The 27,871-nt window shown below is 45.0% G+C and overlaps 2 protein-coding genes across 8 annotated transcripts in view; both read right to left on the bottom strand.

Moving 5' to 3' along the window:
- Window positions 1-11,156, bottom strand: part of Cog7 (component of oligomeric golgi complex 7) — a 67,273-nt gene extending 56,117 nt beyond the window's left edge. The window contains exons 1-3 of one of the 4 annotated variants that reach the window (XM_074059692.1): window positions 10,838-11,156; window positions 1,628-1,776; window positions 1,218-1,334 (exon numbers count right to left, since the gene is read on the bottom strand). In XM_074059692.1, the coding sequence (XP_073915793.1) occupies window positions 1,218-1,334; window positions 1,628-1,776; window positions 10,838-11,006 (435 nt within the window). In that variant the 5' untranslated portion in view covers window positions 11,007-11,156. The remainder of the gene's footprint in view (window positions 1-1,217; window positions 1,335-1,627; window positions 1,777-10,837) is intronic. The other 3 variants (XM_074059690.1, XM_074059691.1, XM_074059693.1) reach the window with 3 other exon arrangements.
- Window positions 11,157-21,788: 10,632 nt separating this feature from the next.
- Window positions 21,789-27,871, bottom strand: part of Gga2 (golgi associated, gamma adaptin ear containing, ARF binding protein 2) — a 28,028-nt gene continuing 21,945 nt past the window's right edge. For 3 of the 4 annotated variants that reach the window (XM_074059695.1, XM_020184446.2, XM_074059697.1), the window contains exons 15-17: window positions 25,066-25,235; window positions 23,819-23,929; window positions 21,789-23,363 (exon numbers count right to left, since the gene is read on the bottom strand). In XM_074059695.1, the coding sequence (XP_073915796.1) occupies window positions 23,253-23,363; window positions 23,819-23,929; window positions 25,066-25,235 (392 nt within the window). In that variant the 3' untranslated portion in view covers window positions 21,789-23,252. Of the gene's footprint in view, window positions 23,364-23,818; window positions 23,979-25,065; window positions 25,236-27,871 lie in introns of all 4 variants that reach the window. The other variant, XM_074059696.1, reaches the window with a different exon arrangement.

Below are 27,871 nucleotides of genomic sequence, written 5' to 3'. Positions count from 1 at the left end.
GAGTCCTATGGTCACATATGCAGAACAAACTGGAGTGTGGAGGACCTGGTGGCAAGTAAAACAATGGATGGTGCTCTGCTCCGAAGATTCAGGAGCAAATGACTGGGAAGCACGACTGGAGTGGTGGAAGAGGGAGCAGGGAATGACTTCTGAGGTTTCCAGTCTAAATGCTTGGATGGAAGCTGACCTCATTACCTATGATGGGGGCAGGGCACAGGAAAGAGTAAATGTCTTAGAAGAGAAATAAAGAATTCAGTTTTCAAAGGCCCAGGGATGCCTAGCTGGATATATATGGTCTTGTAGGCAGTTAGTTCTGAGTATCAGGATAGGACAGGGAAGAAAAGCAAGATTTAGAACTTGCAGCTAATAAACATCAGTTTACAATTATTAAAATGAAAGTCATTGAGGGGGACAATGTACATCTATAATCCCAAGAGGTAAAGGAAGGAGGATTGTGAGTTCCAGGACAGCCTGAACTACGTAACGATATCCTGTCTCAAAAAAAAAAAAAAAGAACAGACAATATTTAATATTTAAATTCATTTTCTCCCATACACATGTGCCAGCAATGCGGTAAAATTTGCAACTTACATTCAGAGGCCTGCACCAATTAAACCTGTGACCATCCTGATGGGTTGGCAATGGAATGAGGAGTGGGGCTCTCCATGCTTAAAAGATAATGATAACTGGCGGAATAACAAATACACCACTGAGGAGAAAGAGGGTGCACAGCAGTGTTCGAACTGTGTGGTTTGGGGAAAAACTCCGGAAGGACAGACAGAAAGCTGCTCAAGTCTGAAGAAGAGAATTCGGGGACTGCAGGCCAGGGTTATAACTTAATTTTGATTTACAGTTGAAAAGAGTTTTTCATAAAACCCTTGCAACCAGGTTTAAAGGTACTAGCACTGTCTGCACCTGGCAGCCTCGGAAGCATTGAGCCTGCCAAGGGTCCACAGTATATGAGGTCCACTTACCCACGTTCCATGCTCCCGTTTCCCCCACCTTCACCACCACCTGTGCATTTTTTTTTTTTTTTTGAGGTCTTCCTGAGCCACTGTCTGTCACTAAGAGGCTTCTGACAAGCAGAGGGTGCAAACGACAGAGGGTAGGTGCTCCGGGCAGTTTCAGATCTTCCCCACCCAACATGTGGACATCCCGCCAGGCCTTAAGTTCCTGCCTAACTGAATCTCCCAATGTCCTCTACACAGGAGACCTACTTGAGACTTAAATGTCTCCTCGATATCAGCGCTCAGCGTGCTCCACTTGTCTGCTTCTTGAAGAGACTCAGCAGCAAGCTGCATCCGGGACTTCACCTGGTCAATTTCCACCAACACCTGAAAGAGTGATGGGGAGCAAAAAGTGAAGTGGCATTTCCTTTTCTCTCCCTTCCACCAGTGACTTGAAACGTAAGGGTCGTGGCATGCCTGTTTTCACGGAGCTACTGAAACTGAACAACCACTTGCCAATTTCACTCTGCGGGTACAAAAGAGCCAAATAAGCTGAAAGAATCAAGAAAAGGGAATTCTGAGTTCAGTGGGGCCCCCCGTGAGGCTGTGCTGTTCTGAACCCCCTTGAGTGAACATAGGGCAGAAACAAGGCTCAACACTTAGATCAGAAGCCATGATACCTGCATGGACTGCGATGTGTCCTGCTCAAATTTTTTAATGTCCTCCTTGACAAGAATCATCTGTTCTTTCAGAAAAGATGCCTCCTGTTTAAGGGCTTCCACGTCACGGAGCACTTTGGGCATGTTCTGAAGAGCCTGGTGACTTGTTTCTGTAGCAAAAAGTGAAGAGCAATAAAGTGAAAATTGGACATGTCACAGTGAAAACTGTGATGCAAATGAGACAGCAGAGAGGAAACCTTTCCTAAACAGTTACCCATCAGTTTCTGGAGCCTGCAGGAAATGAGGGGCAGGACAGGGGATGGGTGTGAGGTGACCTGGGCCAGGGCCATGTCCTCCCCAGGCGATAAGGGAGGAGTGTGTGCTCTAACAAGGAATAAAGCATCAATCTGGCCCAACAGCAGCTGTTGAACAGCACTGAGTTCTCTCAAAACCCTTTGCAAGGGAGGACGAGCAGATGAGGATGAGGCCTCTACCCTGAGCAGATGCCAGCTACGCACCAAGGGCATCACCTATGTTACTTTGTGTAATGTTCCTGGCCACCATTAGCAGCTGTCTCTCACTAATAAGAAAACAGAGGCCTACCAGACATGGTGCTTCACACCTGTAATCCCAGCACTCAAGAGGTGAAAGGAGGAGGAGCTTGAGTTCCAGGCCATCTTGGCCTACAAAGCAAGACTCTGTCTCAAAAAACCAAGGGCTGGGGACAGAGAACAGTAGTAGAGTCCTTCCCAACCATGAACAAGCCCAGGGTTTGACCACCATTTTCCCAACAACAACAAAAAAAACCTGAGGCTCAAGACTTCACCTGAACATGTGCCTACTTTCTATGGTCTTTTTTAATTGTGTCTGTATTTTTATTTTGTTGGGACTTTTTCTGCTAACTTCCTTTTAGGAACATGCTCAATTTCTTTATTACTAGGAGGAGTGCTACTTTAAAGGACCACCCAATGTAGAGCAGAAAAAAAGATGTATTTGTTGAGTGAACTTTGAAAATACTTTTTTCTTATTTCCATGAAGCTGAGTTAAGGAAATTTTTAGTAGGTGTCCACCCAAAATAAGTCATTGCTCTGAGTCAGAGCAATTAGTGGGTGATGCTGCAAATGGAAGGCTTCTGTTTTGAAATTTCATCTGCCAGTGACACCTTCCAAATGAGAAGCCAAAAGCTCTGGCCTCTTTCTCCTGGGGTTCTGGGATATCCTAACTGAAACAGAACCTTGAAGGTAGGGCCAAGGAAAGGGACAGCCTGAGGTATAAGGAAAAGCAGGCTCTCCCAGGCCTTCCCTTAATTCATCCGTAACTTCTGGCTAAGGATCATTTTTATCTACAGAACCTGAAAACAGTGAGTCACACCCTGAGCCCAGGTGTTTTACAAGTTCGAGGGACTGAGGGTGTAAGTGTCCACAGGTGGCCCCAACTGAGCTGGAGGCCATGATAACTAGGCTGGAGAAAAGAGACCCAAGGAAGTCTCCAATTAGCCCAGGGACTCTCAAATCTGAGCACACTTCAGAATCATCCAGATTCTCAATTAGTAGAGGGTAGCAATGGACCCAAGATCCCTTTCTAAGGGCTGGAGGTGTGGCTCAAGCCATAGAGCTCCAGCCTAGCAAGGGCGAGGCTCTCAGTTCAAACCCTAGTTCTGACAAAATTTTTAAAGAAGATCTGCATTTCTAACACATCTCCAGATGAAGATGCTGGTCCCAACCACATGTGGAGAGTCCCATTCTGTTTCTTCACTGCTTCCCCACCTGGGTGGAAGAGGGCAAACTGTACCCCTCAGTCCTTAGACAGCCATTTCGCACTCTGCACAGTGCTGTGCCAGAGCTGGCTTCTTTTTTTTTTTTTTCTGGTGGTACTAGGGTTTGAACTCAGGGCCTCACGCTTGCTAGGCAGATGCTCTACCACTTGAGCCGCTCCACCAGCCCTTTTTTGTGTTGCGTGTTTACAAGATAGGGTCTTGCAAACTATTTGCCTGGGCTGGCTTTGAGCCACAATCCTCCTGATCTCTGCCTTCTGAGTAGCTAGGACTACAGGCATGAGCAACTGACCAGCCAAAAATAACTTTCTGAAGACACTTACAAGTGTGGCTCAAGTGGTACAGCACCTGCCTAGCAAGCACAAAGTCCTGAGTTCAAACCCCAGGGTGCCAAAAAAAATTATATATAAATACATATCTTAGTATCTTAAAGCTATCCCCCACTTATCACCACCTTTACTGCCACCACCCCAGCTGAAGTCACTAGTCTTTCTACTGCAGCAATAACTTCCTGAATGGGGACATAAATTGTACCATGTCACTTTCCTGTTTAAAAATCCTTCAGCACCTTCACTTTAAATATAACCCAAATTGTTTTATGTGAAGTTACAATCCAGGCATTATCTGGCCCCTGCTGAGCTCTCCAACCTAAGACCAGGTCTTTCTGTTGCTGGTCTTGAACTCATGGTCTTCCTGCCTCCACATCCCAAGTGCTGGGATTACAGATATGCACCACCACACCAGGCTTATGACTGGTTCTTGTTAAACAATATCTCCAGAACCTAGAAAACAGTTTGTGCCCAAGGAAAATATTTATCGATAGAATGGAGGAACAAATCCTCCAATGTGGAGAAGGGAGAACCTTTGCACACTGTTGTGGATATGAAAATTAGTACAGTCCTATGAAAAACAATATCCTCAAAAAAATGAAAACTACAGTATCATTCAACTCAGCAATTACACTACCACTTATCTGCCCAAAGAAAATGAAATCAGCACGTCAAAGAGATACCTGCACGCCTGTATTTACTGCACTTACTTTGTAAGTGTTTACTACTTACAAAACCAAGGTGTGAAAACAACCTAAGAGTCATCCACAGATGAATGGAAGAAGATGTGGTCCGTAGAAAAAAGAATGTCCTGCCATTTGTAGCAACATGGATAAGCCTAAAGGACATGCAAAATGGAGTAAGCCAGGAATAAGTAAGACAAGTGTCAGTACTTTCTCCCACTGGGTAGAAACTAAAGAGTGGTTACCAGAGGATGGGGGTGGGGGACTGGTTAAGTGGTACAAAGCCACAACTAGATAGAAGGAATAAGTTCTCCTATACTCTTACATGGAAGGGTGATTACAGCTATGTTTCAAAATAACTAGAAGATTTTGAATGTTCTTGTCACAAAGAAATGGTAAGTGTATCAGAAATGGATAAGTTAAATATCCTGAATTGGTCATTACACAGTATACACATGGTTCTTTCTTTCTTTTCTGTGGTGTTGGGAATCAAATCCAGGGCCTCAAGAATGCTACACAAGCCCTCAACTACTGAGATACAACCCCACTATGCCTCATTAGTACGTACAATTATTACATATTAGTTCAAATTAAAAATTTTAAATTAAGACAGCCTCCTTTTTTTATGGTACTGCAATTTGAACTCAGGGCCTCACGCTTGCTGGGCAGACACCCTACCATTTGATCCACTCCACCAGCCTCTTTAACAAGTGCTGGAAAACTGAATATCCACAGGTAGAAGACTGTAACTAGATCCCCTTCTCTCACCCTATACAAAAATCAAACAAGATGAGTCAAAGAACTTCATGTAAGACCCGAAACTTCAAAACTATTAGTAGAAAACGTAAGAAAAATACTTCAAGGGCACCTGCCTAGCAAGTGTGAGGTCCTGAGTTCAAACCCCAGTGCCTCCAAAAAAACCTTCAAGATATAGGCATATCTTGCATAACTTTTTCTTTTTTTTTTGTCAGTGCTGGGGTCTGAACTTAGGGCCTGCACCTGCCATGCAGGCGGCTCTGTCACTTGAGCCATGCTGCCAGCCCCTCTGCTTTAGGTAATTTCCCAACGGGTCTTGCATTTCTATGCGCAGGCCAGCCTGAACCATGATCCTCCTATATATGCTTGCTGTGTAGCTGGATGGCAGAGATGTACCACACTTAACTTTTATTGGTGGAGATGGGGTCCCACTAACTTTTTGCCGAGAGGGCCTTAAGCCTCAGAACCACAAGCCTCCTGATCGTCCCATGTCTGCCTCCTGAGTAGCTGGGATGACAGAGGTGAGCCACCATGCCTGGCCTTCAGCAACTACCTTCTGAATAGGACTCCAACAGCTCAGGAACAGGAACACGGACTGGCAAGTGAAACTACACCAAATTAAAAAGCTTCTGCATAGCAAAAGAACGATTACCAGAGTGAAGAGACAGCTTGCAGAATGAGAGAAAATATTTACCAACTATTCACCTAACAGGGGATTAATATTCAGAACATGTACAGAACTCAAAAAAATTAAATACCAAAAGAACAAATACTCTAATCAATAAATGGGCTGGGGGAGGGGCTCAAGTGAGAGAGCCCTGCACAGCAAGCAAGAGGCCCCAGATTGAGGTTTGAAGCCACTCCTGGGCAAAGACCCTATCTTGAAAAACCCCATCACAAAAAAGGGTTTGTGGAGAGGCTCAGGGTGTAGGCCCCGAGTTCAAACCCTAGCACCACAACAACAAAAACAACAACAAATGCTGACAAAGAAGGGTGGGCACCTCATGCACTGTTGGTGAGAATGTAAATTAGTGCAGCCCTGTGGGAACCAATAGGGAGGCTCCTCAAAAAACTAAATAGAATTGCCCCATGATCCTGCTACAGTACTTCAGGGTATACCTGAAGGAATCTAATCAGTTATAGCAGAGACACCTGCTCACCCATGTTTCCAGCCATAGTGATTCTCAACAGCCAAGTTATGGAATCAGCCTAGGTGCCCGTCAACACGAGTGGATAAAGACAAGGCGGTGTACTGACACGACGGAGTTTTATTCCGCCATAAAGAGACCATCATAGTAAGTGAAAAAGCCAAACTCAGAAAGACAGATTCTCAGGTTTTCACTCATATGCAGAATCTAAATTAAAAAAAAAACAAAAGAAACCATGAAAGTAAAAAGGGGACTATTTGGGAAGAAGGAGACCAGGGAGAGAGGGGACGAGAGCAGAGCGGGGGAGGGTGAATATGACCAAAGTACATTGCATACAAATATGCAAATGTTACAATGACACCCATTATTTCGCACAATTAATATATGATATTAAAAGAAGAAAGCCAGGCCACCAGTGGCTCACACCTGTAATCCTAGCTACCCAGGAGGCAGAGATCAGGAGGTTCGTGGTTCAAAAACTAGCCCCAGGAAATACTTTGCAAGACCCTAGCTCAAAAATCACCAAAACACAAAAGGGCTGGTGCAGTGGCTCAAGGTATAGGCCCTGAGTTCAAACCCCAGTACCACCCAGAGAGAAAGAGAAAGAAAAGAAAAAAAGAGAGCTTGTAGCTCTAAAGCACTGTCATCAGAGGAGGTCCCGCTGTTACACACAATGCAGAGAAAGGATAAGCGAAGATCACAGCCAGGCTTTTCTGTCAGGCGCCTTGAGGAAGAGAAGGAAAGAACCCAGCAGGGCTAAAACTGCCACGAGAAGCCTGTAGAAGTACTGTGCCTCTTGGACATAGTGATTTCTTTTGTTTGGCCCTCATTTCTGATATCATTTGATATATTCATGTCTGGCAGAGCAAAATAACATTTTGATTTTTTTTTTTTGTGGCACTGGGGTTTGAACTCAGGGTCACTTGCTAGGCAGGCGCTCTTTACCACTTGAGCCACTCGGCCAGCCCAACAAAATAATATTTTGAGATGTGGCTATTTGAGTTTTCCATAAGAATGCCAGCAAGGAGCTCAGCATTCAGAGGACAGAGCTGAAAGGTCACAAGTTCAAGGTCAGCCTGGGCTACAAAGCAAGACACTGTCTCAAAGAAACAAAACCAAGGGCTGGCATAGTAGCTCAGGTGGTAGAACTCCTGCCTAGCAAAGCGCAACGCCCTAAGTTCAAGCCCTGGTACCAAAAACCAAAACACTCCATTGGCTATGTATAGCCCATATTACTCATCCACTCATCTGTCGGCAGACAGTTGGGTTGCTTCCACCTTTGGCCATTTTGAATACTGCTGCTACGATTTCAGGTGTACAAACATCTCTGACAGCCTGCTCCAGTTCTCCTGAGACTCTGCCAGATGTGGAATTGGTGGGTTATATGGAATTTCTGTTTGATTCTTTTTGAAGCACCACCACACTGTCTTCCACAGTGGCTGCATCATTGTGTGTTCCCACCCGCAATATACAAGGGTTCCAATTTCTCCGCATCCTCGCTGATACACGTTATTTTCTTTCTTTTCTAATGAAGTAAAGACTGTTTTTTAACTACTTGCATCAGCTTAACTATAGAACTAGCTAAATTAAGTCAGCCAGAAAGGCACTGTACAAGTAAGGAGATGGACACTGAATACAGCCTGGCTCAAGGTCAGGCCATGAAGGACGGAAGGAGGTGGCACAGCATATCGTACTGTCTGTCCTCCAACACTGCCACTGTAGTGTGAGAGTAACCAGACAATATGTACAATCAAATGGGCACGCAGCATTCCAACAAAACTTTATTTACAGAAATAGGCAGCAGGCTGCAGTGCACTGATTCCTGCTCAAACCAACAATTTAAAGTTTGGGGAAAGCAGGTGTAGGGCTTTTCCTCACCCTTCCCCTCTTTTGGTAATAGCACACTGACTTCTTTTAGATTAGATCCTGTGTGATCCTGGCAGAATTGTCAGTCAAGTGCCCGGTCCAGCTGTGGCCACAAAGTGGCTCATGACTCAAGTGGGCTTATCTCTCTTGGGACTTTCTGTCTTGATTGCAGGGACAAGAAGGTTGGTGCTGACCAAACCTGGGTCCGTGGAAACTCTGTGGACAGGCTCCTCCGCCCTGGCTCCCCAAAACTGCACCATTTCTAAACCCAGGGGTTCAACTATTCCTTCCATTCTGCAAACAAGCCCACATCTTTTCCAGAAACTTCCTTCCTGCTAAATTACCTGGGGTCAGAGTCTGAGGCTCACGACCAAAGAATCCTGACAACCCGCCAACTTTAAGGAAAGCTGTGCAAGTGATTTCTTTAACCACAATACCTCCAACAGCTAAAATCGTATTTGGTTTCTGCAAGTGCAAACAATTAGATGTCTAAGGACATCTCAGATTCATCACACTGAAGTTCCACTACCACAACGAGCACCATTATCTTTGCTTTTAGTGCAGTACCCAGGACTTCCCCAGCTCTCCCTTGGATGGGTCCCTCTGGACCTCAGTTTCTCCACCTACAACACGAGAAGAGGATAATGGTGGTGACTCTGTTTCCTTCCAGTTCCTGTGGCGTTCTCAGCTTTACGCCAGCACTACACACTGCAGTCCCTGCCTTCACAGAGTGTGAAGACGAGCTGGCGGGGAGATGTCAGAGAGTAGTGGCCCAGGACTGCCCTTGTAAAGTATCAGGTGACAAAAACAGTCACCAGAGCTTGGGAAGGAGAGCAAGCTGCTAAGACTGGAAAACACCTTGGCTGAGCTTTGAGGAACAGACATGCTTTGAACAGGAAGAAAGGAAGGAAACATGACATGCACTTTGGAGGCCAAAAAATAAAAATAAATCCTCCAATTTGGGGCCTTCAACATCTTCTGCTTGAATCTCTGCAATACATGTCATCACTTGAGACTGGTTCTTGTCTCACCTTCCATAAAAATAAAGTTCTAAACCTCTGAAGGCTATTCACTGTCTAAGAAATGGAAGCGAAACTCCCTAAGCTGGCTAAAAAGGCCTTTTGCAGTCAGATTCCAATAAACTTTATTTTTTTCATTGAGGCAGGGTCTCATTATGTAGTACAGACTGGCCTTGAACTTGGGATCCTTCCGCCTCAGCCTCTCCAGTGCTGGTATTAGAGGTGTGCACCACCAATCTACTTTTCTGCATTATCTGCAGCTGCACTGTCCCCATGAAAGTGAGTTGATAATGCTTATTCATTGATGCTATGCGCACAGCTGTTAAATATGCTCACCTTCCCCTGAATGGGCTAGGCCTTTTTGTACCCACACACGTCTGCCTGTGCTCCCTCTCCCTTTAAGGGTTAAGACCTCAGGCTGGGGAACCACCTGCCTGGCTTCAAATACCGACTCCCCCATTCATTACCAGCATGATACTAAGACAAGTTACCTAGCTTCTCTCAGCCTCGGTTTCTACAACGAAAAAGTAGGAATAACGATTGTGCCTACTTCAAAGTATTTTTATTATTTTATTTAAATAATCATGCCAAGAAAATGGAGCACTATTAACATTTCAGTCAGAACAACTTTTTTTTTTGGGTGGGGGGTGCTGGGGTTTGAACTCAAGACTTCACATTTGCTAGGCAGGTGCTCTACCACTTGAGTCACTCTGCCAGCCCCTAGGACAATTCTTCACTGTGCTGGACTGTCCCAAACACTGCAGGACATTAAACATTGTTGGGTCCTTCCACTCAATGTCCATCACTGTGACATTCCCCACAATTAAAAAGGCCCCAACCTATTTCCACATATTCCCAAAGATGGGGGTAGAGAGGAGGGGAGAAAGGTTTTCAACAGGCTCAGTACAAATATAGCACTTAGAACAGTGCCTGACACCCTCACACATGTCATTGCACCATTTTTAATGTCCTCTCTCTTCCCTATGCAGGACTCCTTCAAGACCTAACACAGACGAAGCCCTCAGGATTCTCCCAGACGAGGAGTAAGGGCACCCTCCCGGCAGCTCTCAGGGCTTCCTGAAGCCAGCCTTTATTGTACGCTAGCTGTTTACCTATCTTCCCCGCAGGTGGCAAAGCTGCACAAAAGTAAACATTCCTCCCAGGTATCTGTATCTTTTACAAGCATAGTAGATACTCCGCCATTAGTAAAAGATGCGAAATACAATAAAGAATCTGCACTGACATAAAGCCCCTTGCTCTCTTGTAATAAAAGCACATCTGTTAAACAGTTGTGTCACCTGGACCACTGGCTTCCAGTGGAAGCAGCCTGACAGAGCCTAGCTGAAGGGCTGGCGTGCATATGTACTGAATGAACACACAGCAAATACATCTCTAAGAAACGGTTATTGGTGTGTATTATTTCCTGTAACTATCCTTTAAAAAATGGTTAACCTCTCTGGCTCCTGCCAGTCCATCTTCCTCGGCAGATTTGTACCATGGCCGTACACCTTTGATATGATTTTGCCGAACGCACGGGTCAGCCATTACACAATACTCTCCATCGCGCTTCTTAAGCTTGTTTTCAAGGGACATTGCATGCACGGTCAGAGGCGGAAGTCCGCCTCGCACTCGGGCGCGAGCCGGCCGGCTGCTCACCCTCCACGGCGTGGTTCACCTCCTGGATGAACAGCTGCAGCTTCATCACCAGCGTGGCCGCGTGGCCATCCGCCTTTCCCGCAGGCGCCTCTTTGGGGCCAGCCTTGAAGGCCGCATTGATCCACTCCTTCACGTCGAAGTCGTCAGCCAAGAACTTGGAGAAGTCCATGGCACACGGCCTCAGCTCGACAGCAGGATCCGGATGGCAACCGGGATACAGAAGCCCGTAACACTGCGAGAAGGCGGAACCAGCTCCGAGGTGCCCGTCTGAACCTAAGGCAGAGGCTGATTGGCCCTCACCGCGCGCCGTATTTCTACCGGAAGTGAGTGGCCGTTACTATAGCGACCACCGGCGCTGCGCACGCGCAGATGGGCTGCGTGTAAGCGAAGGCCCCCGGAGGAGCGCTCCTCGAGGGTAGGACAGTCCCACCTTGGCTCCTATTGGTTGAGAAGTAAACCAAGTAGCTTACTACGAAGTCGTTGCGTATTTCAGCGCATCTGGTCTTCACCGTCCTCGTGAGTTCAGTAATTCCTCCGTTGTGTAGGACAAGAACCGAAGCAGTTACGCAACTGGTCCAGTCCTAGCTACAAGCGGCACTGTGGAATTTGAACTCGGGCCGACTGGCCTCCCGAGCCTGCACTCTTAGTTTGCCACCTGAAGGGAGCGGCTGACGCCTCCGTGGCCTGCACTTGGCTCTCTCGTCGCTCTAGCTCCTGAATCGCTTGGTCTTAACCCACCTCGTTGCACTTACTGTTTCTTCTAGCCTAAAACTAAACCATGACACCTCGAAAACGAGACTATCCGAACCAAAATGTGAATGAGTGACTGCTATTTTTCCATTCTCGCCCCAGGCATACTCTGAATGCACACGATAATTCCTAAAGACTAGACACCTAAGAGCCCAAATCCACAAGTTAGGAAGCTAGAATGCTAGCCTTGAGTGGGCAGATTTGTCAAGAAGCCTCAGATGCTATGATACAACGTAAGAACTTTGGTAAATGTCACAATGTGCCCCCAGTACAACAATAATAAAGCCTCAGATGCCTCGACAATATGCCCCTCCTGGGCAAGCTGACATTAAAAAACAAAAAACAGTTTTATTGATCATTTACAGGGCATAATATTCGTCCATTGTTAACTAGACAATTCAATGATTTTTTAGTAAATTCAGGAAGTTGGGATATCTCCAAGAGTATTTCTATCAGCTAAAAGAGTTCCTGCCTGTTTGCTCCCACTCCCAGTCCTAGAAAACTGTTAATGTGCCTCCTGTGTTTATAAATTTACCTTTTCTGGACATTTCAGATACACGGTCAAATATGCAGTGGGGTGTTTTTTGTTTTTAAATACCGCTTCTTTCCCTTAGCATAAATTTTCGAGGTCCATCCATGTTGTACTATTTATCAATTATTTGTTCATGTTGCTAAATATTATTTCGTGTTAATATATTAACATATTACCGATCACCGTATGTTAACTCATCTTGGTAACACTTGATTTACTCACTCATTAGTTGATGGGTATTTTTATTGCTTTGAGTTTAGGGATATTGAGAATAATGTGGCTATGAACCTTCACAGGATTTTTTTTTCCCCCCTTTGGCAGCACTGGAGTTTAAACTTAGGGCCTCATTTGCTAGGCAGGCACAATTACAGCTTGAGCCACTCCACCAGCCCTTTTTTGTGATGGGTTTTTTTGAGATACGGTCTTGAAAACTATTTGCCCAGGCTGGCTTCAAACCATGATCCTCCTGATCTCAGCCTCCTGAGTAGCTAGAATTACAGATGTGAGCCACCGGCCCAGCTATGTTTTTATTTCTTGAGACAAGTTCTCACTTTTAAGTCCAGGCTGGCCCAGACTGGCTTTACAATCCTTCCACTTCAACCTCCTGGGTACTGGAATTACCAGACCTGGCTGTAGATGACTTTTTGTGGTGGGGCTGTCACGTGCATTGCAAATGTTTAGCAGTATCCCTAGCCTCTACCCATTAAGTGCCAGGAGCAACCCCTCCTTCAAAATAGGACAACCAAAGACACCTGCATATGCTGCCATGGTTCCTGGGTGAGAACCTCTGATTGATATCCTTAGTTTCTTAGCAATATTTTGTTTTCATTGTGCAAGTCGTGCATATGTTGCGTGCCTTTTAATGCTGTTGTGAATGTAATTGTCTTAATTTCCATTATTATTTCTTGTTAGGGAAATATTTTTGTCTATTAACCCTATACCCTTTGACCATTCTAAATTTGTTGGATCTAGTATTTGTTTGTGTGTGTATCCCAGGATGTATCACACACACAGGATCCTCTTTTCCTCTCTCTTCATTTAGATGCCTGTCTTCTTTCTGCTAACAGTACTAGGCAGAATCTTCAGTACACTGTTGAAGAGAGGTAGCAAAAACCGACATCCTTGCTTTGTCCCAAATATTGCGCCTTTGTCTTTAGCATTCAGTCTGCAACCATTGAGTGTGATGCTAGCAGGCTGGCCGAGTGGTGAGCACCTGCCTACCAAGCGTGAGGCCCTGAGTTCAAACCCCAGTACTGCCAAAAAAAAAAAAAAAGTGTGACACTAGCTGTAGATTCTTCATAGATGTCCTTTTACACATTTCTATTCCTAATTTAAGAAATGAGATGTTAGATTTTGTGATTGCTTTTTTTCTGTGCCTGAAATAATTGCTAGGTTTTGTCTTTTATTCTATATGATGTCATAGTAATTGCTTTTAAGTTTACAAAACAGTTTCGCATTACTAGGATAAATTCTACCTCATCGTGGTGTGATTTTTTTTTTTTTTTTGGTGGACTGGGGCTTGAATTCAGGGTTTACACCTTGAGCCACTCCACCAGCCCTTTCTTGTGATGGGTTTTTTTCGATAGGGTTTCAGGAACTATTTGCCTCAGGCTGGCTTCTAACTTCGATCCTCCTGATCTCTGACTCCTGAGTAGCTAGGATGACAGGTGTGACCACCAGTACCTGGCATGGTATATGATTTTCTTATTCTGAGTTTGTTTTGCTAATATTTTGTTGAGGAATTTTGTTCTTGGAGGGTATTGTTCTGCAGTTTTTCTGGTTTTATGGTGTGTTTGTCTCACTTTGGAAAAAGGTTAAATACTGATCTAACAGAATGAGTTAGGAAGTGATCCTTCTTTCTCTATTTTCCAAGTTCGGGAAGGAGTGGTGTTGCTTAAGTATTTGACAAAAATCAGATGTCAAAGCTAAGCCATCTGGGCCTGGACACTTGTTTATGGGAAGATCTTAAATTACTAATCCAACTCTGTGTGTGTGTTTGTATGTGTGTGTATGCGTGTGCATGAGTGACACTGGGTATCGAACCTACTGCCTTGGACTTGGTAGGCAAGTGCTCTACCACTGAGCTACATCCCCAACCTTAACTTCTTGTTAAATATTTCTCAGACAGGGTTTTATTGTATAGCCCATGCTGGCCTGGAACTATGTAGCCTAGCTCAGGTGCTGGCCTTGAACTCTTGGATCCTCTCGCCTCGGCTTTCCCAGTGCTAGAATTAGTGGCATGCACCACCACACCCAAATTTTCTGTTTCTTCAATCAGTGGCAGTTTGGACCACAATAAAAAAACTTTCCCATTTTAAGGGCTGGCGGAGTGGCTCAGGTGGTAGAGCACCTGCCTAACAAGTGGGAAGTCCTGAGTTCAAATCCCAGTACATCTGAAAAAGAAAGTTCCCATTTCATCAAAGTTGTATAATATTTTGGCATAAAGTTGTTTATAATAGTCTCCTTAACCTTTTAAATTTCTGTAGAATTGACAGTAATGTCCCCTTTCTAGCTGAAGTTTTTTTGCAGCACTGGTATGAACACAGGGCCTGCACCTTGAGCCACTCTGCCAGCCCTTTTTGTGATGGGTTTTTTTGAGATAGGGTCTCAACTTATTTGCCTGGGGCTGGCTTTGAATGGAGAGCCTCCAGATCTCTGCCTTCTGAGTAGGTAGGATTACAAGCGTGAGCCACTGGTGCCTGGCTTGCTTCAACTGATTCTGAACCTCCTGCAGTTGCTCCGTTTTGTTTGCTGCTTATTAACTTGCCTGAACTCTCATCTCCCCCGTTGTGGCCACTGATATATTTTTTTTTAATGCAGATTGTTTATTCTTTAATTTATTGGTGGGACTGGGGCTTGAACTCAGGGCTTCCCATTTGCAAAGCAGGTGCTCTACCAATTGAGCCACACACCTCCAGTCCATTTTGCTCTGGTCATCTTGAGAGATGGGAGTCTTGTGAACTGTTTGCCCAGGCTGGCCTTGAACCATGATCCTCCTGATCTCACCTCCCAAGTAGCTAGGATTATAGGTGTGAGCCACCAGCACCCAGCTATTTTTATTTTTAATGTGGCATTCTACAACCACAAAGCTTAATGGCAGCTAATGATGAAACTAAAGTTGTGCTAAAATTTTTGAGCTAGTAAGGCTCTTGTTCTTTCAGTGGATCTGGGTGGGTAGGAAGCACATTCAAAACTCAGATCACTTTCCAGCCTCGCCCAGTGCTTTCTTCCACCATGCAAGTCACACTTTTCTTAACATGCATGTAGCTTCATCGTGAGTCTGACCTCTGGTCATGGGCCTGTATGCTCCCTCAGGCAGGGATATGCTTTCTCTCATAAGGACACCGCCCCCCTCCATGCCCCATGTCACTCAACAGTCCTTGCCACTAACGCCGCAACAGGAAAGATGCCAGTCCTACTTAGTTGGGGTGAGGGAAAGCGTGGGAACACCCCAGGAAACGAGACTGAAAATGTTCAAATCCAAACCAAAGTAGTTATCCCAAGCACAAAGCTCACATTGTAATCTACCTGTTTGGAGTTTCAACTACGGAAACAACTGTCAAAATTATTCATATTTATAGCTGCTTTCTGGAGACAGGGTGTCGGTCTCTTCAGCAGTCCTGCATCCAAGCCCCCTCTGCCAGTTCTTGAGACATGCTTCCTGGTCCAGGTCACCCAGACTAGCCTGACTTAACCACATCTACCCATTGGCCTTCTTTTATGAACATATAAAGATGGCTTCTGGGGGCAGGAAGGGACAATGAAAGACCTAGGACTGTCGCCCCAGCACTTGTTCTGCCATCCCTGGGGCTCTTGAATTAGGCTTAATTCCTGCTACTCCACACATAGAAAGGTGTGCATGTCACGGCATAGGATAGACCCTAGCAGCCACTCCCACTGGGAGTGTAATTTTTATTCTGGCTCAAAAGCAGAGCTCAGGAACTCAGAAGAAAATGGCTGAAAATACATGCAGATCTGAGCAAACGCTCAGTGTCTGGAATCAAGTTGCAGCTGATTGTCTGCATCACTGGAACAAACCAGGTTTGCTTGCAGAAGAGACAGGGCTTCCTCCTCAGACCTAAGGGGTGTCAAAGCCGTGTCCACTTCTGCTAGGCTGAGTCGCAGGTCAGTGAAGAGTGTATATTAGCTACAGCACACAATCCATCCATCCACGAGGGTGAGTAATGAAAACTATATGGTTCAGACACTTACGGCGCAAACTTGTTTTATACCGAGTTGTTGTTCTGTACTGGGGACTGAATTTGGGTTTTACACTTACTAGGCAGGTGGTCCACCTCTTGAGCCACACTCCCGAATTTCTCACTTCCTTTTAATCCTCACAATCTTTTAAGACAGGTATTATCTATTCATCTTTTTTTCTTTGATACTAGGGATTGAATTTAGGGCCTCACATTTGCTAGGCAATTGCTTTACCACTTGAGGCACAATCTCAGCTTCTATTTTATTTTAGAGACAGGCTCTAAGTAGCCTAGGCTGGCCTCAAACTTGAGATCTTCCTGCCTCAGGCTAGAATTCCAGGCATGTGCCACTAAGACCAGCTCATTTCTATCTTAGGAACAGGCTTAGGTGTGGCTGAGTTTGGATGAGGCTTTACTGTGCAGAAACTTGAACGTTAAGGAAATTGGTTTAACCCAAAAGATCGGTAGATATAACCAAAGGTTCTGATTAGAGCGAGTAGGGCCATACTGGTACGTTGGGGAGGTTATTGAGTAGGGAAGATGCTCAACACAAAACCTTCAGGTAAATCTCAATCTTTGGGAAACTAGAGAAAAAGAAAACTGGAGCAGTGTCAGAAAATTGCAGGACAGAACAGCATCAAGGTGTGGTAGACAGATGCTGTAAAGTTGTCTATGTACATCCACTTTACAATTCTGGCCATTTTGATACAAGAACTTTCCCATGGGACTTTAGGGATCCCGCAAACCCTACTGGAATCAGGACATAATGGCAGAGACTCTACTTCCCATCTTGAGTCATAGCATGACGCTGGAAAGAGAATTCTATTTAAAAGAAACTAACACTGAAGCTGAACACTGGTGGCTCACACCTGTAACCCTAGCTATTCAAGATATTGAGATCGTGAGGGTCGTGGTTTGAGGCCAGCCCAAGCAAAAAGTTAGAGAAACCCCATCTCAACCAGAAGCTGGGCATTGTGGTGCACTTGTCACTCCAGTTGCATGAGGAAACACAAAACAGGAGGATCACAGTTCAAAGTCAGCTTGGGCAAAAAGTTTGCAAGGCTGTTCCAACAGAAAAAACTTGGTGTGGTGGCACACACCTGTCATCCCAGCTAACTAGAGAAGAATAAATAGGGAGGATCACAGTTCAGGTTCAGTAAGGCAAAAACAAGCCCCTATCTCCAAAACAACCAGAGCAAAGAGCTGGTGGTGGGGCTCAAAGGGCAGAGTTCCTGCCCAGCAAGTGTGTAGCCCTGAGTTCAAAACCCAGTATCACCACTCCTCCCAAAAAGAAAAAAAATTGAAGAGCTGGGATTTAGTAGAAGCACACTTGTGCAAGGCCCTGAGTTTGATTCCCAGGACCCCCCCCCAAAAAAATTGACACCATCCATAAAAGCTAAGGTTTTGTCTAGAAAAAAAAAATTTTTTTTTGATACTGGGGCTTGAACTCAGGGCCTACACCTTGAGCCACTCCAGCAGCCATTTTTTGTGACTTAAGGTATTTTTTTTTTTTTTGAGATAGGATCTTGTGAATTGTTTACCTGGGCTGGCTTTGAACTGCAAACCTTTGCCTCCCGAGTAGCTATGATTACAGGCATGAACCACCAGCACCCAGCTCAGTCTAGACGTTTTAGAAAATGCAGATAAATTTAAAGGAAACTAATGTGGAATTCTATGACCCAACAATGACCACTGCTGGGTGTTGCTCAGTGGTAGAGCACTCACTCCCTATGTGTGAGGTCCTGGGTCTGAGCAAAACCTGGGGATAAATTTTGTTTTCATTTACTAGCAGCTCAGGGACAGCGTTGTTCCCTAGTGGGTGCTGTGTCTTACGGTAGGTTGGAGTTTACTACTGTAATGTCTTTCCTTCCTTAGAAACCAAACCCCAATCTTACGTGCATGGCACTGTGTACAAATGTAACTTTCTTGGTCTCCTGTTTACCTAGGCGTGGCCATATAACAGGCCAAGATGTGCCTGTAAATGTCACATGGGACTCCAGGAAGCTTTTAAAAGAATGCTGACATCTTTCCTCTCCTCCTCCCCCCTACCTTTTCTTCCGTGACTAACAATGCAGGTGCCAGTGTCTGGAGCTAAAGCCACCATATTCAAACAGGACTGTGAAGAGCCTGTCTTTGGGTGACTGAAGGGCTGGCTGCAGCCTAGGTCCCTGATGACTTTGTAATAGTTCTACACTGATTCTACCTTTCTTTCACACAATACAGACCATTGTGTTTAGGCCACTGTATTATTTCATTATTAAGTATGGTGCTGGGTGTCTAACTTTATTAGAAATGTGGTAAGTTGCTATTTCCACATCTACCAAGGTGATCAAATATTTCTGAGCTATTAAAATGTTTGGGTGTTCTTTCACTATACTGTTGGCTTCAATGTCAGGCTTTACATTTTGCTCTTTTGCCTACGCATTTAAAAGGAAGCACAGAAATTGGACATGATGGAAGTTCAAGGCCAGCCTGGCCTCCACAGCAAGGCCCCAGCCTAAAAAAAAAATAAAAATAAATCAGTCAACAAACAAAAGGTATAAAAATCACCTTTGTACTACCTGTTTTGGCCTTTGGTGTCAGGTTACCCATTTCAGAATGTGTCATCTTTGTGTAAAAATCTGCTGGGTAAATGTTTGCAGAGGAATGTGTCTATTCTTTCTAAATCATTCTTTGTGGTTATCAACTTTTGACTAGAGCATAAATTCAAAATGGCTAGAATTTGGTAATGAATACAGTTAGGAGTAGTTTCCAGTTACTGCAATTGTTACTTTTCTATTGTTGACATTTACACTTTGCACTAATATGAACCTGACCAAAATTCAAAGTACTTTACAAGGTAGATTGTCAATAGTATGGGTCTTGCCTGTCCATGTACTGGAAGCTAGGTGCACAGGCATAGCAAATACCTTACAAGTGCCATGTGGTGTGGCGATCACTTTATAAATATGAACTCCCTCAATTTTCCAAACAATTCTAGAAGACATTCCTTTTTGGGGGGGGAAGGGGGTAGTCCTGAGAACTGAAGTGGAAGATAATTATTATTTAAGGTTACAATGGAGCCTGGTGCCAGTGGCTCACACCTGTAATCTTACCTACCCGGGAGGCAAAGAGCACAAGGATTGTGGTTCAAAGTCAGCCTGGGCAAATAGTTTGTGAGACCCTATCTCGAAAAAAACCCATCACCAAAAAAAAAAAGGGTGTAGGCCCTGAGTTCAAGCCCCAGTACTTGAAAAAAAAAAAAAAAAAAAGGCTACAATGCAGGACTCTGAAAGATTAAATTCTTGATCTGGGTCACATGGCTAGCTAGAGGCAATGAACAACAAAATTACAGCCAAGGATTGACAGTTATTTCCAACTGCTAGGGCTTCTGGCCTCCAAATTTAGAAGCCTTCCTAACTGTTATCTCAACTTGTAAAGTTGTCAGTGGAATGAGACACGTATTCTTCTCAAGAATAAAAGAATATTCCTACTTCCTAGAACACAAGCTTTCTCAGAATGAACATGGTATAACTGACAGTGCACTAGGGAAAGGGAACAAGCAGCCTGAATTTTCATTAGTTAAAATGAAACTTTAATGAACCTTAGATACCTCAGAGCCTGGCTCACCTGAGGACACTTCCTGCTGTGTCCTACATGTTTGTACCTCACTCTAGGTGAAAACAACAGGCTATACTTTTAAGGAAAAAAAAAAAAACAAGTACATAGCAAGCATTCTGAATTTTTTTTTTCCCATGAGGCTGGGGTTTGAACACAGAGCTTCATTCTTACAAAGCAGGCACTCCATCACTTGAGCCACACCTCCAATCCATTTTGCTGTGGTTACTTTTTAGAGATAGGGGTCTCACAAATGAACTATTTGCCCAGGCTAGCCTTCTGATCTCAGCCTCCCAAGTAGCTAGGATTGCAGGCATGAGCCACTGGCCCAGGGAAGGTGGGTTTTTTGGCTATTGTTTTCAGTTCTGGGGACTGAACTAGCATCTCAGTGTTCTAACACTGAACTCCATCTATCCATCCCCAGCCTAATGTGGGATTTTAGTCATGTCATGTTGTGAAGACATACAGGAAAAGGAATGAACTGCACAGGTAGTCAAAGAATAGGGAAAAACATGGCACTACCAGAACCTGAAAGGGCTTTAGCATGGCTCCAGAAAGTAAGCTCCATCCTCAGCAGGTGACACCAGATGAGTAGGGACACTGAATGCCAATGCAAGCAATCTCAATCTAATCCCATAGCCACTTAGGCTTTGGAAACCAGCCAGATTTTTTTAGAAGCTAATGCTTAGATTGGCTAGAGAATTCTGGTTGTGAAGCAGAGATCAGAATTGGGAGGCAGGCTACTGCACTGCCCCCTCCCTGCCACCCCCCAAAATCCCAAGCTCATGAAGAAGTCAAGTCAATGTGGAGACAACACAAGATGGTACTTAAGACAACAGACATGAGGCAGAATTCTAAGTGGATTTAGATGGAGCAGGAATGAGGATCCACCACACCTCAGGTGATTTCAAGTAAGTATGGAAACAAGGAAGGGGGGTAGTTTCTAAGAATTCTGAGTTTGAAGCAATAGTGGAGCCTCCGGAAAAAGACACCCACTAAGTGCCTGAACTATATGGCATCAGCAAGAGGCAAGGCTTGAGATGGAGGCCAGGACCTAGCTAGCTGCTTGACAGCTTGATTGCCAGGCTCAGTGTAACAATTAGGCAGGAGGGAACAGGGCACATTTAAGGGACAGAAATAGGTCAGTAAAGCCAAGCTAAGCATAGTGGTGAGCACCTGTAATCCCTGCACTCAGGAGGCAGATGCAGGGGGGGATCTTGAGCTCAAGACCAGCCTGGGCTACAGAGCAAAACCTCTTGGAAGGAGGAGAAAAAACAAAGGTGAAGAGAATCCCAGAGCGTTCAGGGGAGAACACTGGCCTCCTGTGCCAAGTCTCTAGCTGACACATCATGATCTCATTTCTCCAGATGACCAGAAGATCCAGGAAGGCAGGAGCTTTCATCACGACGATGTCCGCAGTACCTACAACAGTGCCTGGCTCAGGGTTATTATGGAAGAAGGGATAAGGGTTGGGCTCTACGTGGTCTCTGAATTTGGTGATCAGAAGGCAGTTGTGACAAAAATCAGGGACACTTTCATGACAGCCACGTACCTTCCTTGTCTCCTCTCAGCCTTATTCTGACCAACTCCACGTAGCAGAATACTAATTTCTTTTGGAAAACAATGACATTCCAGCATGTACAGGAGTTCACCTTACAATACAGGTTAAAAAGCCCACCTCTTCATGTGTACATCTCACTCATGCATTTTCACAGAAGATCTTCTTGGGTAGGCACTGTTATGGTGGCTAACACTTAAAGACTTTATGGGACAGCTACAGAGCCCAAAAGAGCTATGCAGAACACTTAAGCATCAAAGTAACTTGGGGCTAAAGTTAGTCTTACAGGATTAATGAAAAATGAAGAAGTCACCCCATTATTTATCTGTTTTATGAATTTTCACACTTGCTTACAAATTAGCATGCCTTGATAATCATTACAGCTCCCATTCCCACCAATTAATGCGGGCATAGTTCCAACTTCATGTACAAATCAGAAGACCAGAATGAAAGAGTGCCAGATCTCACAAGTAAGAGCTCCTAACAGCCTTGCAAGTTTGAGGTAGAATCCACCCAGACAGCTGGCTGCTGGAACCTCACAGCCCTCCACCAGCCCATCCCAGCCAGGCTCAGCTTCCTTCTACCACTGAGCAGGACCTGTTAAACACATGTACATTAGCATGCACAGCACGCAGTAGGTGCTCACTTATGAATAAGCGAATTATAAACCTGAGTTTCCCCTTCAGATTATAAGGTAACAGATACCTGGCTCTCCTCTACAGCTTTCTTCAGATCTTCAGGGCTCTGCTCTTCCAACAAAGGACAGCTTCTCTCAGCCTGTCACCTCTAAATGCAATTGGCTCTGCATCTCCTACTCACTCAACACTACACAAAGCAGATTTGCTACACCGTATTTATTCAATGATGTCCTGTATCTAGTCCCCACCTAAATCATTGCTAAGCGCTTTTCCTATCTATCCGCACCACAGCTCTCCATCTTTAATTGTGAGGTCAACAGGCAAGGGTTGATTGCCAGCTGAGATTTACAATGACTACCATGGGGTCACAGTCAAAGAGCACAGAGGGGACACCTGTAGAGAAAGGATGAGGATGGACATGGAGTCCTGAGTAAGGGCCCGGACAGGCTGCGCAACCCACAAGCCAGAGGCCCGCGCAAGGCTGGCCTCGGCTCTCCCTCTCCTCAGAGGGGCATCTAAGGGTGATCCTAAGGCACGTGGTGAAGGACATGACACTGCTGAGTGTAGTCTTCTGGTCTCACAGCAGCCCCTCGCCTGGACAGTGCAGCAAGTGTTCCATTCACATCTTTCTGAACACAGGCAAGTAGCATTCCCTCATGAAGATGGAGACAAGGTCTTCCTTGAAAGAGAGTGCCCAGAGGACCCTCTCTACCCCAAGACCAACCAGGTCCCTTGGAAGGTCCCTGAGAACAGCAGCCTGGGAGCAAACACGACTTTCAAAGACTGACAAGGCACAGAGTGGATGAGTGAAAAGATAACAATACATGAAAAAAACTTTGGCTTAGAAAACCTCCAACCTGAGGCAGGGACATCAGTGTCCACCAACGTGCAGAGGCAGATAGGATGTGGCAGAGATGGTCATCAAAAATGCTTCGGCACTCCCACATTGCCCTCCCCCCCACCCCCGACAACACACACACACACAGACACACACAGCATCTGCAGAACAGGTAGAGGTTGGCATTGAGAGCCCAGCGTCAGAAGAACTCTTGGCACTCTGCACTAAATCACTGTGATTAGTCCTGACTAACAGCGAAAGGAACATTGGCCTAAATTGAACTCAAAGGGTCTGTCTGTGAAGTTAGGCTGCCCCCAAGACAGCCAGGTCCGGAAAGTCTTTCACTTCTCCCACTTCGCTGAAAGGCTGTCCACCTTGGTTGAACGTCAGTTTATACCGTAACCGGATAGGCTCCTGCGATGTAAGAGATACAAGATGTTAAACTAGAGGGAACCACACAGAGCCAGTTGAGTACATGCCTTCACCTCCACGAGTCTACCATGAACAGCCCTCTGCCAATCTCCTATGAGGGCTTCAAGTTACTGTGTGACAGAGACATGCTGAGCTCGCCTCTGTGAGGCTATGCTCATTAGGGGAGCCAGGTGTAGGTCCTAGGAGCTGTCCACATGGCTGCATCAGGAAGACAGGCTGCTGCTTTTAGAGGACTCCAGAAGTCAGACATTTATATTTCCCTCCCTTGGTTCCCAGCTACTGCCATCACACACCTTCTAACACACCCCAAAGACAAATTCCAGCAAGAGCTGTTCCACCCTCATCCCAGATCAACTTAAGAGCCAAGCCTCAATGTGTTTCTCTTCTCCCTACAGTACAGGGGTCCCCTTGCCTGTTACCAAAGACACGAGACGTACTTTGTGTGGATTGTCGAGCAGCAGCATCTGAGATATCACAGCTGGAGGTACCAATGGGCTGAATGCAGGGAGCTTGGAGCTGGATGCAGGCTGCAGCTTCACTCGCATTGACTACCAGAGGGAACTCGACATGTAACTCATCACCACCAAGCTCCCACTTCTGGAGGGAGCACAGGCTGACAGAAGTTAAGACTCCACACCACCCCTCAGAGAAGAAGCGGGTTTCTCTGATGGCGGAACACCTCAGTGCACCCATGGGAGCCCTCGCAAACAGTCCCACTAATACATGAAGGAGTCCAAACGGCCTTTCCTCCCCCACACACAACACCCCAACATGTGGTCAACCTTTGCATCTGACAGGCCACATAAAAAGCTAGGGCCTGTCTTGGGCTGAATTCTCACACTGTCTCTTACTAGTTACGTGACCTTGGACAAAATATCTATCTTCCAGCCTTTGGTTTTTAGAAAACCATCCATAACACACTCCACAAGACTACCACGAGCCTTACAGAATGCGTGTCTTTACTTCTGTCTTGGATCTTTGCCCTTCAGGATCTGCCCTTCCCCGTGACTGTGGTCTGGCTGCTCATCAGCAGGGCCCAGCTTCCTCTGAAAGGCTGAACACATTAAGCCAAATTGGCCAACTCCCTCCGGAGTGCGTGTCCTAAGACACAAGTTAGTGGCCTACGGTAAGCAAGCAGCATAAACAAGACCAATCAGAGCCCTTTCTTAGTAGTCTATATGCACAGCTCATGCCAGGTGAGTTTCTGTTTCACTTTTTAAAGAGATGGGGTCTTGCTACTGTTGCCCAGGCTGGCCCTGAACTCTTGGGTTCAGGCAATCCTCATGCTTCAGCCTTCTGAGTAGCTGGGACTATAGGCATGTACCACCATGTCTGGCTTTGAATTTCTGTGACTAAAAAAGGTAAAGGATCATATAATCCATATGATCCCTGCTCTGTAAAGAGACTGTCTGAGAACAGTCCCAAAGAGGAATGTGTAGTCAAGACATGGAAAGAGATTCTTAAGGAATCATTTAAAAACCTCCTGGATTAACTCATATCTGAAGTCAGATATTCAAGAATCCCCAATTAAGTGACCCAATAACCTCCCAAAATCCAACTAGTCTGAATAAAGATTCTGCCTCTTACACCTAGCAAATTATGTCCCAGGAAAGAATTTTGGTGCTCAGAAATGATCACCATTACTAAAAACTTCAAAGAAGCTGGCCAGTAGCAGAAGACTCACCTTTGGCACAGCCACTTGAAACATAATGTCCCAGACAGGCTGGGCAGCAGTGCTCATCATGGTCAAGAGTAGCACCTGCACCTCTGGGTGGCCAGGGGCTCCCGTCTGAGAGAAGTGGAGCAGAATTCTGAAGCCATTCCGGTCATACACGATAATAGGAGGCAGGCTACCTGGCAGAGAAGGACCCAAGCAACAGGGTTAGCAGGACTACAAACTCCCAAGAGAGTGAGGCTTGAGTGCCAAGTGGACATTATCACCAGTGCTATCCAAGAACCTCTCTTAAGCTGACTTCCCCACCAAAAACCATCCTACCCACACTACCAGGCTTTTATTTATTTTATTTTTTGTGGTACTGGGGTTTGAACTCAGGGCCTCACACTTGCTAGGCAGGCACTCTACCACTTGAACCACTCCATCAGTCCTGTGTGTGTGTGTGTGTGTGTGTGTGTGTGTGTGTGTGTTTGTATGTGTGTATGTGAGAGTGTGTGTGTATGTATACATGTGTGAGTGTGTGTGTGTGTTGGGTATTTTTGAGATAAAGTCTTGCTTTTGTTGTCTGGGCTGGCTTTGAACCTCAATCCTCCTGATCTCTGCCTCTGGAGTAGCTAGGATTACAGGTGTGAGCCACCAGCACCTAGCACTACCAGGCTTTTTTGAGGAAGCTAGGATTATGGTGACAATATTGCATGAACGCTAAAAAACACAGAATATGAAAGAATTTTATTTCAAACAATGAAATTAAACAACATCCTTTATTCCACCCAGAAATAAACAGTACAAATAAGTTTATTTTATTTGAGCCAGTCCAGGCAAAAATGCAAGGCCACATCTCAAAAATAACTAAAGCAAAAAGGGTGTTGGGCAGATCTCAAGTGGTAGAGCACCTGCCTAGTGAATGAAAGGCCACGAGGTCAAACTTCAGTACCACCACCACCAAAAAAAAAAATTATAAATCCTGATCTTCTGCCAAACATCAGTTAAAAAAATTATGTGGCCGGGTACCAGTGGCTAATGCCTGTAATCCTAGTTACCTAGGAAGCTGAGATAGGCTAATCTCAGTTTGAAGCCAACCCAGGCAAACAGCTTGAGAGACCCCATCTCCAAAGACCACCAGAGCAAAATGGACTAACATGTGGCTTAAGTAGTAGAGCACCTGCTTTGTTAAGTGTGAAGCCCTGAGTTCAAACCTCAGTCTCACCAAAAAAAAAAAAAAAAAAAAAAAAAGCACATTATAAAAGTACAGTTTATGAAAGTGCCAGGGATTTAAAAGACTGGAAGTACCAATCAGGTATGGTGAGAGTATCAGGAAAGGGTAGCCTTCCGAGGAAATTGGAAATGCAGATCAAAATTTTAAATGTCTACCCCAGCAGTTCACTACTTCTAAGAATACAGCCTACTAGAACCATGGCTCAAATGCAAGCGTGTCTGCCTAGCAAGTGTGAGGCCCTAAGTTCAAACCCCAGTACCACTAAAAAAGCAAAACCACCAACAACAAAACCCCCAACAATGTAGCCTAAACTAAAGGGAAAAAAAAAATAGCCTCAAAATCAGGAAAGTATAAAGAGTATCCAAGATGTTGATTATGTCACTGTTTTTAACAGCAAACAAACAGAAACAAATTATCCTTGTGAAAAGGATTAAATCTATGAATCATGACACAAGTATTTAATAATATATGAGTGATTAAAAACCAAGTCTTTAAGCTGAGCATGATGGTGTACACCTATAATTCCAGCACTTGGGTGGCTGCGGCAGGAGGATCTTACATAGTAAGACTGCTCAAAAAACAAAAACAAAGAACTGGCAGAGAGACTCAAGTGGTAGTGTGCCTTCCCAGCAAGTGTGAAGAAGAGTTCAAGCCCCAGTACCGCACACATACACATAAAATGGTTAAGTAAAACCACATCTAAAACAATGTAAAGACCAGGCTGGGGCGTGGCTCAAGGGGTGGACAGCTGTGTAGAGTGTGCAAGGCCCTGGATTCAATCTCCAGTCCTTGAAGAAAAAAGAACAAAACTCTACGCTGAGTCGGGTCAGGGTCCAGTGGCTCACTCCTGTAATCCCAGCTACCCAGGAAGCAGAGATCAGGAGGACTGCGGTTTGAAGCCAGCCCAGGTAAATAGTTCGTGAGACCCTATCTAGAAAAAACCCATCACAAAAAAGGGCTGGTGGAGTGGCTCAAGGTGTATAGGCCTTGAGTTCAAGCCCCAGTACCACAAAAAAAAAAAAGAAAGAAAGAAAGAAAGAAAAAAACCCTACATTGAACATGTTTTTGCTTGTAACCTTTTGGTTTTAAACTTTGCTTTATAATTATTTCAGGCTTAAAAAAGTTACAAAATTAACAAAGAATTTCCACACTTCTATCACCCCCTTTCCCAAATATAAACATTTCATACAACTGGTGTAATAACTAAAACTGTAATTAACCTTGAACAAGCATTTTTTTTTTTTTCTTTTTGTCAGTACTGGGGCTTGAACTCAAGGCCTACACCTCAAGCCACTCCACCAGTCCTTTTTTTGGGGTCTCACTCTTTGCTAGGCAGGCGCTCTACCACTTGAGCCACTCCTTCAGCCCTGAACATGCATGATTTTTTCAATCAAAATTTAATCAAGCAAATGTGTGGGCCTTTTAATGCTATCCTAATAAATCTTTACTCTCTCCAAAAAAAAAAAAAAAAATGTGTAAAGAGCACCTGCTACTTATGAACTATGTCTACACTCCTGTCTGGTTTCAGGATCCTCTGCACACTAACTTCCCCACACCCACCTCCACGTAAGGAGGCGGTTTCCGGCTGCACTGACCACA

This window comes from Castor canadensis, chromosome 17, assembly GCF_047511655.1.
Source record: "Castor canadensis chromosome 17, mCasCan1.hap1v2, whole genome shotgun sequence".
NCBI lineage: Eukaryota > Metazoa > Chordata > Mammalia > Rodentia > Castoridae > Castor > Castor canadensis.
The sequence above is the reverse complement of the archived record's forward strand: the minus strand, read 5'-3'. Positions and strand labels throughout refer to the sequence as shown.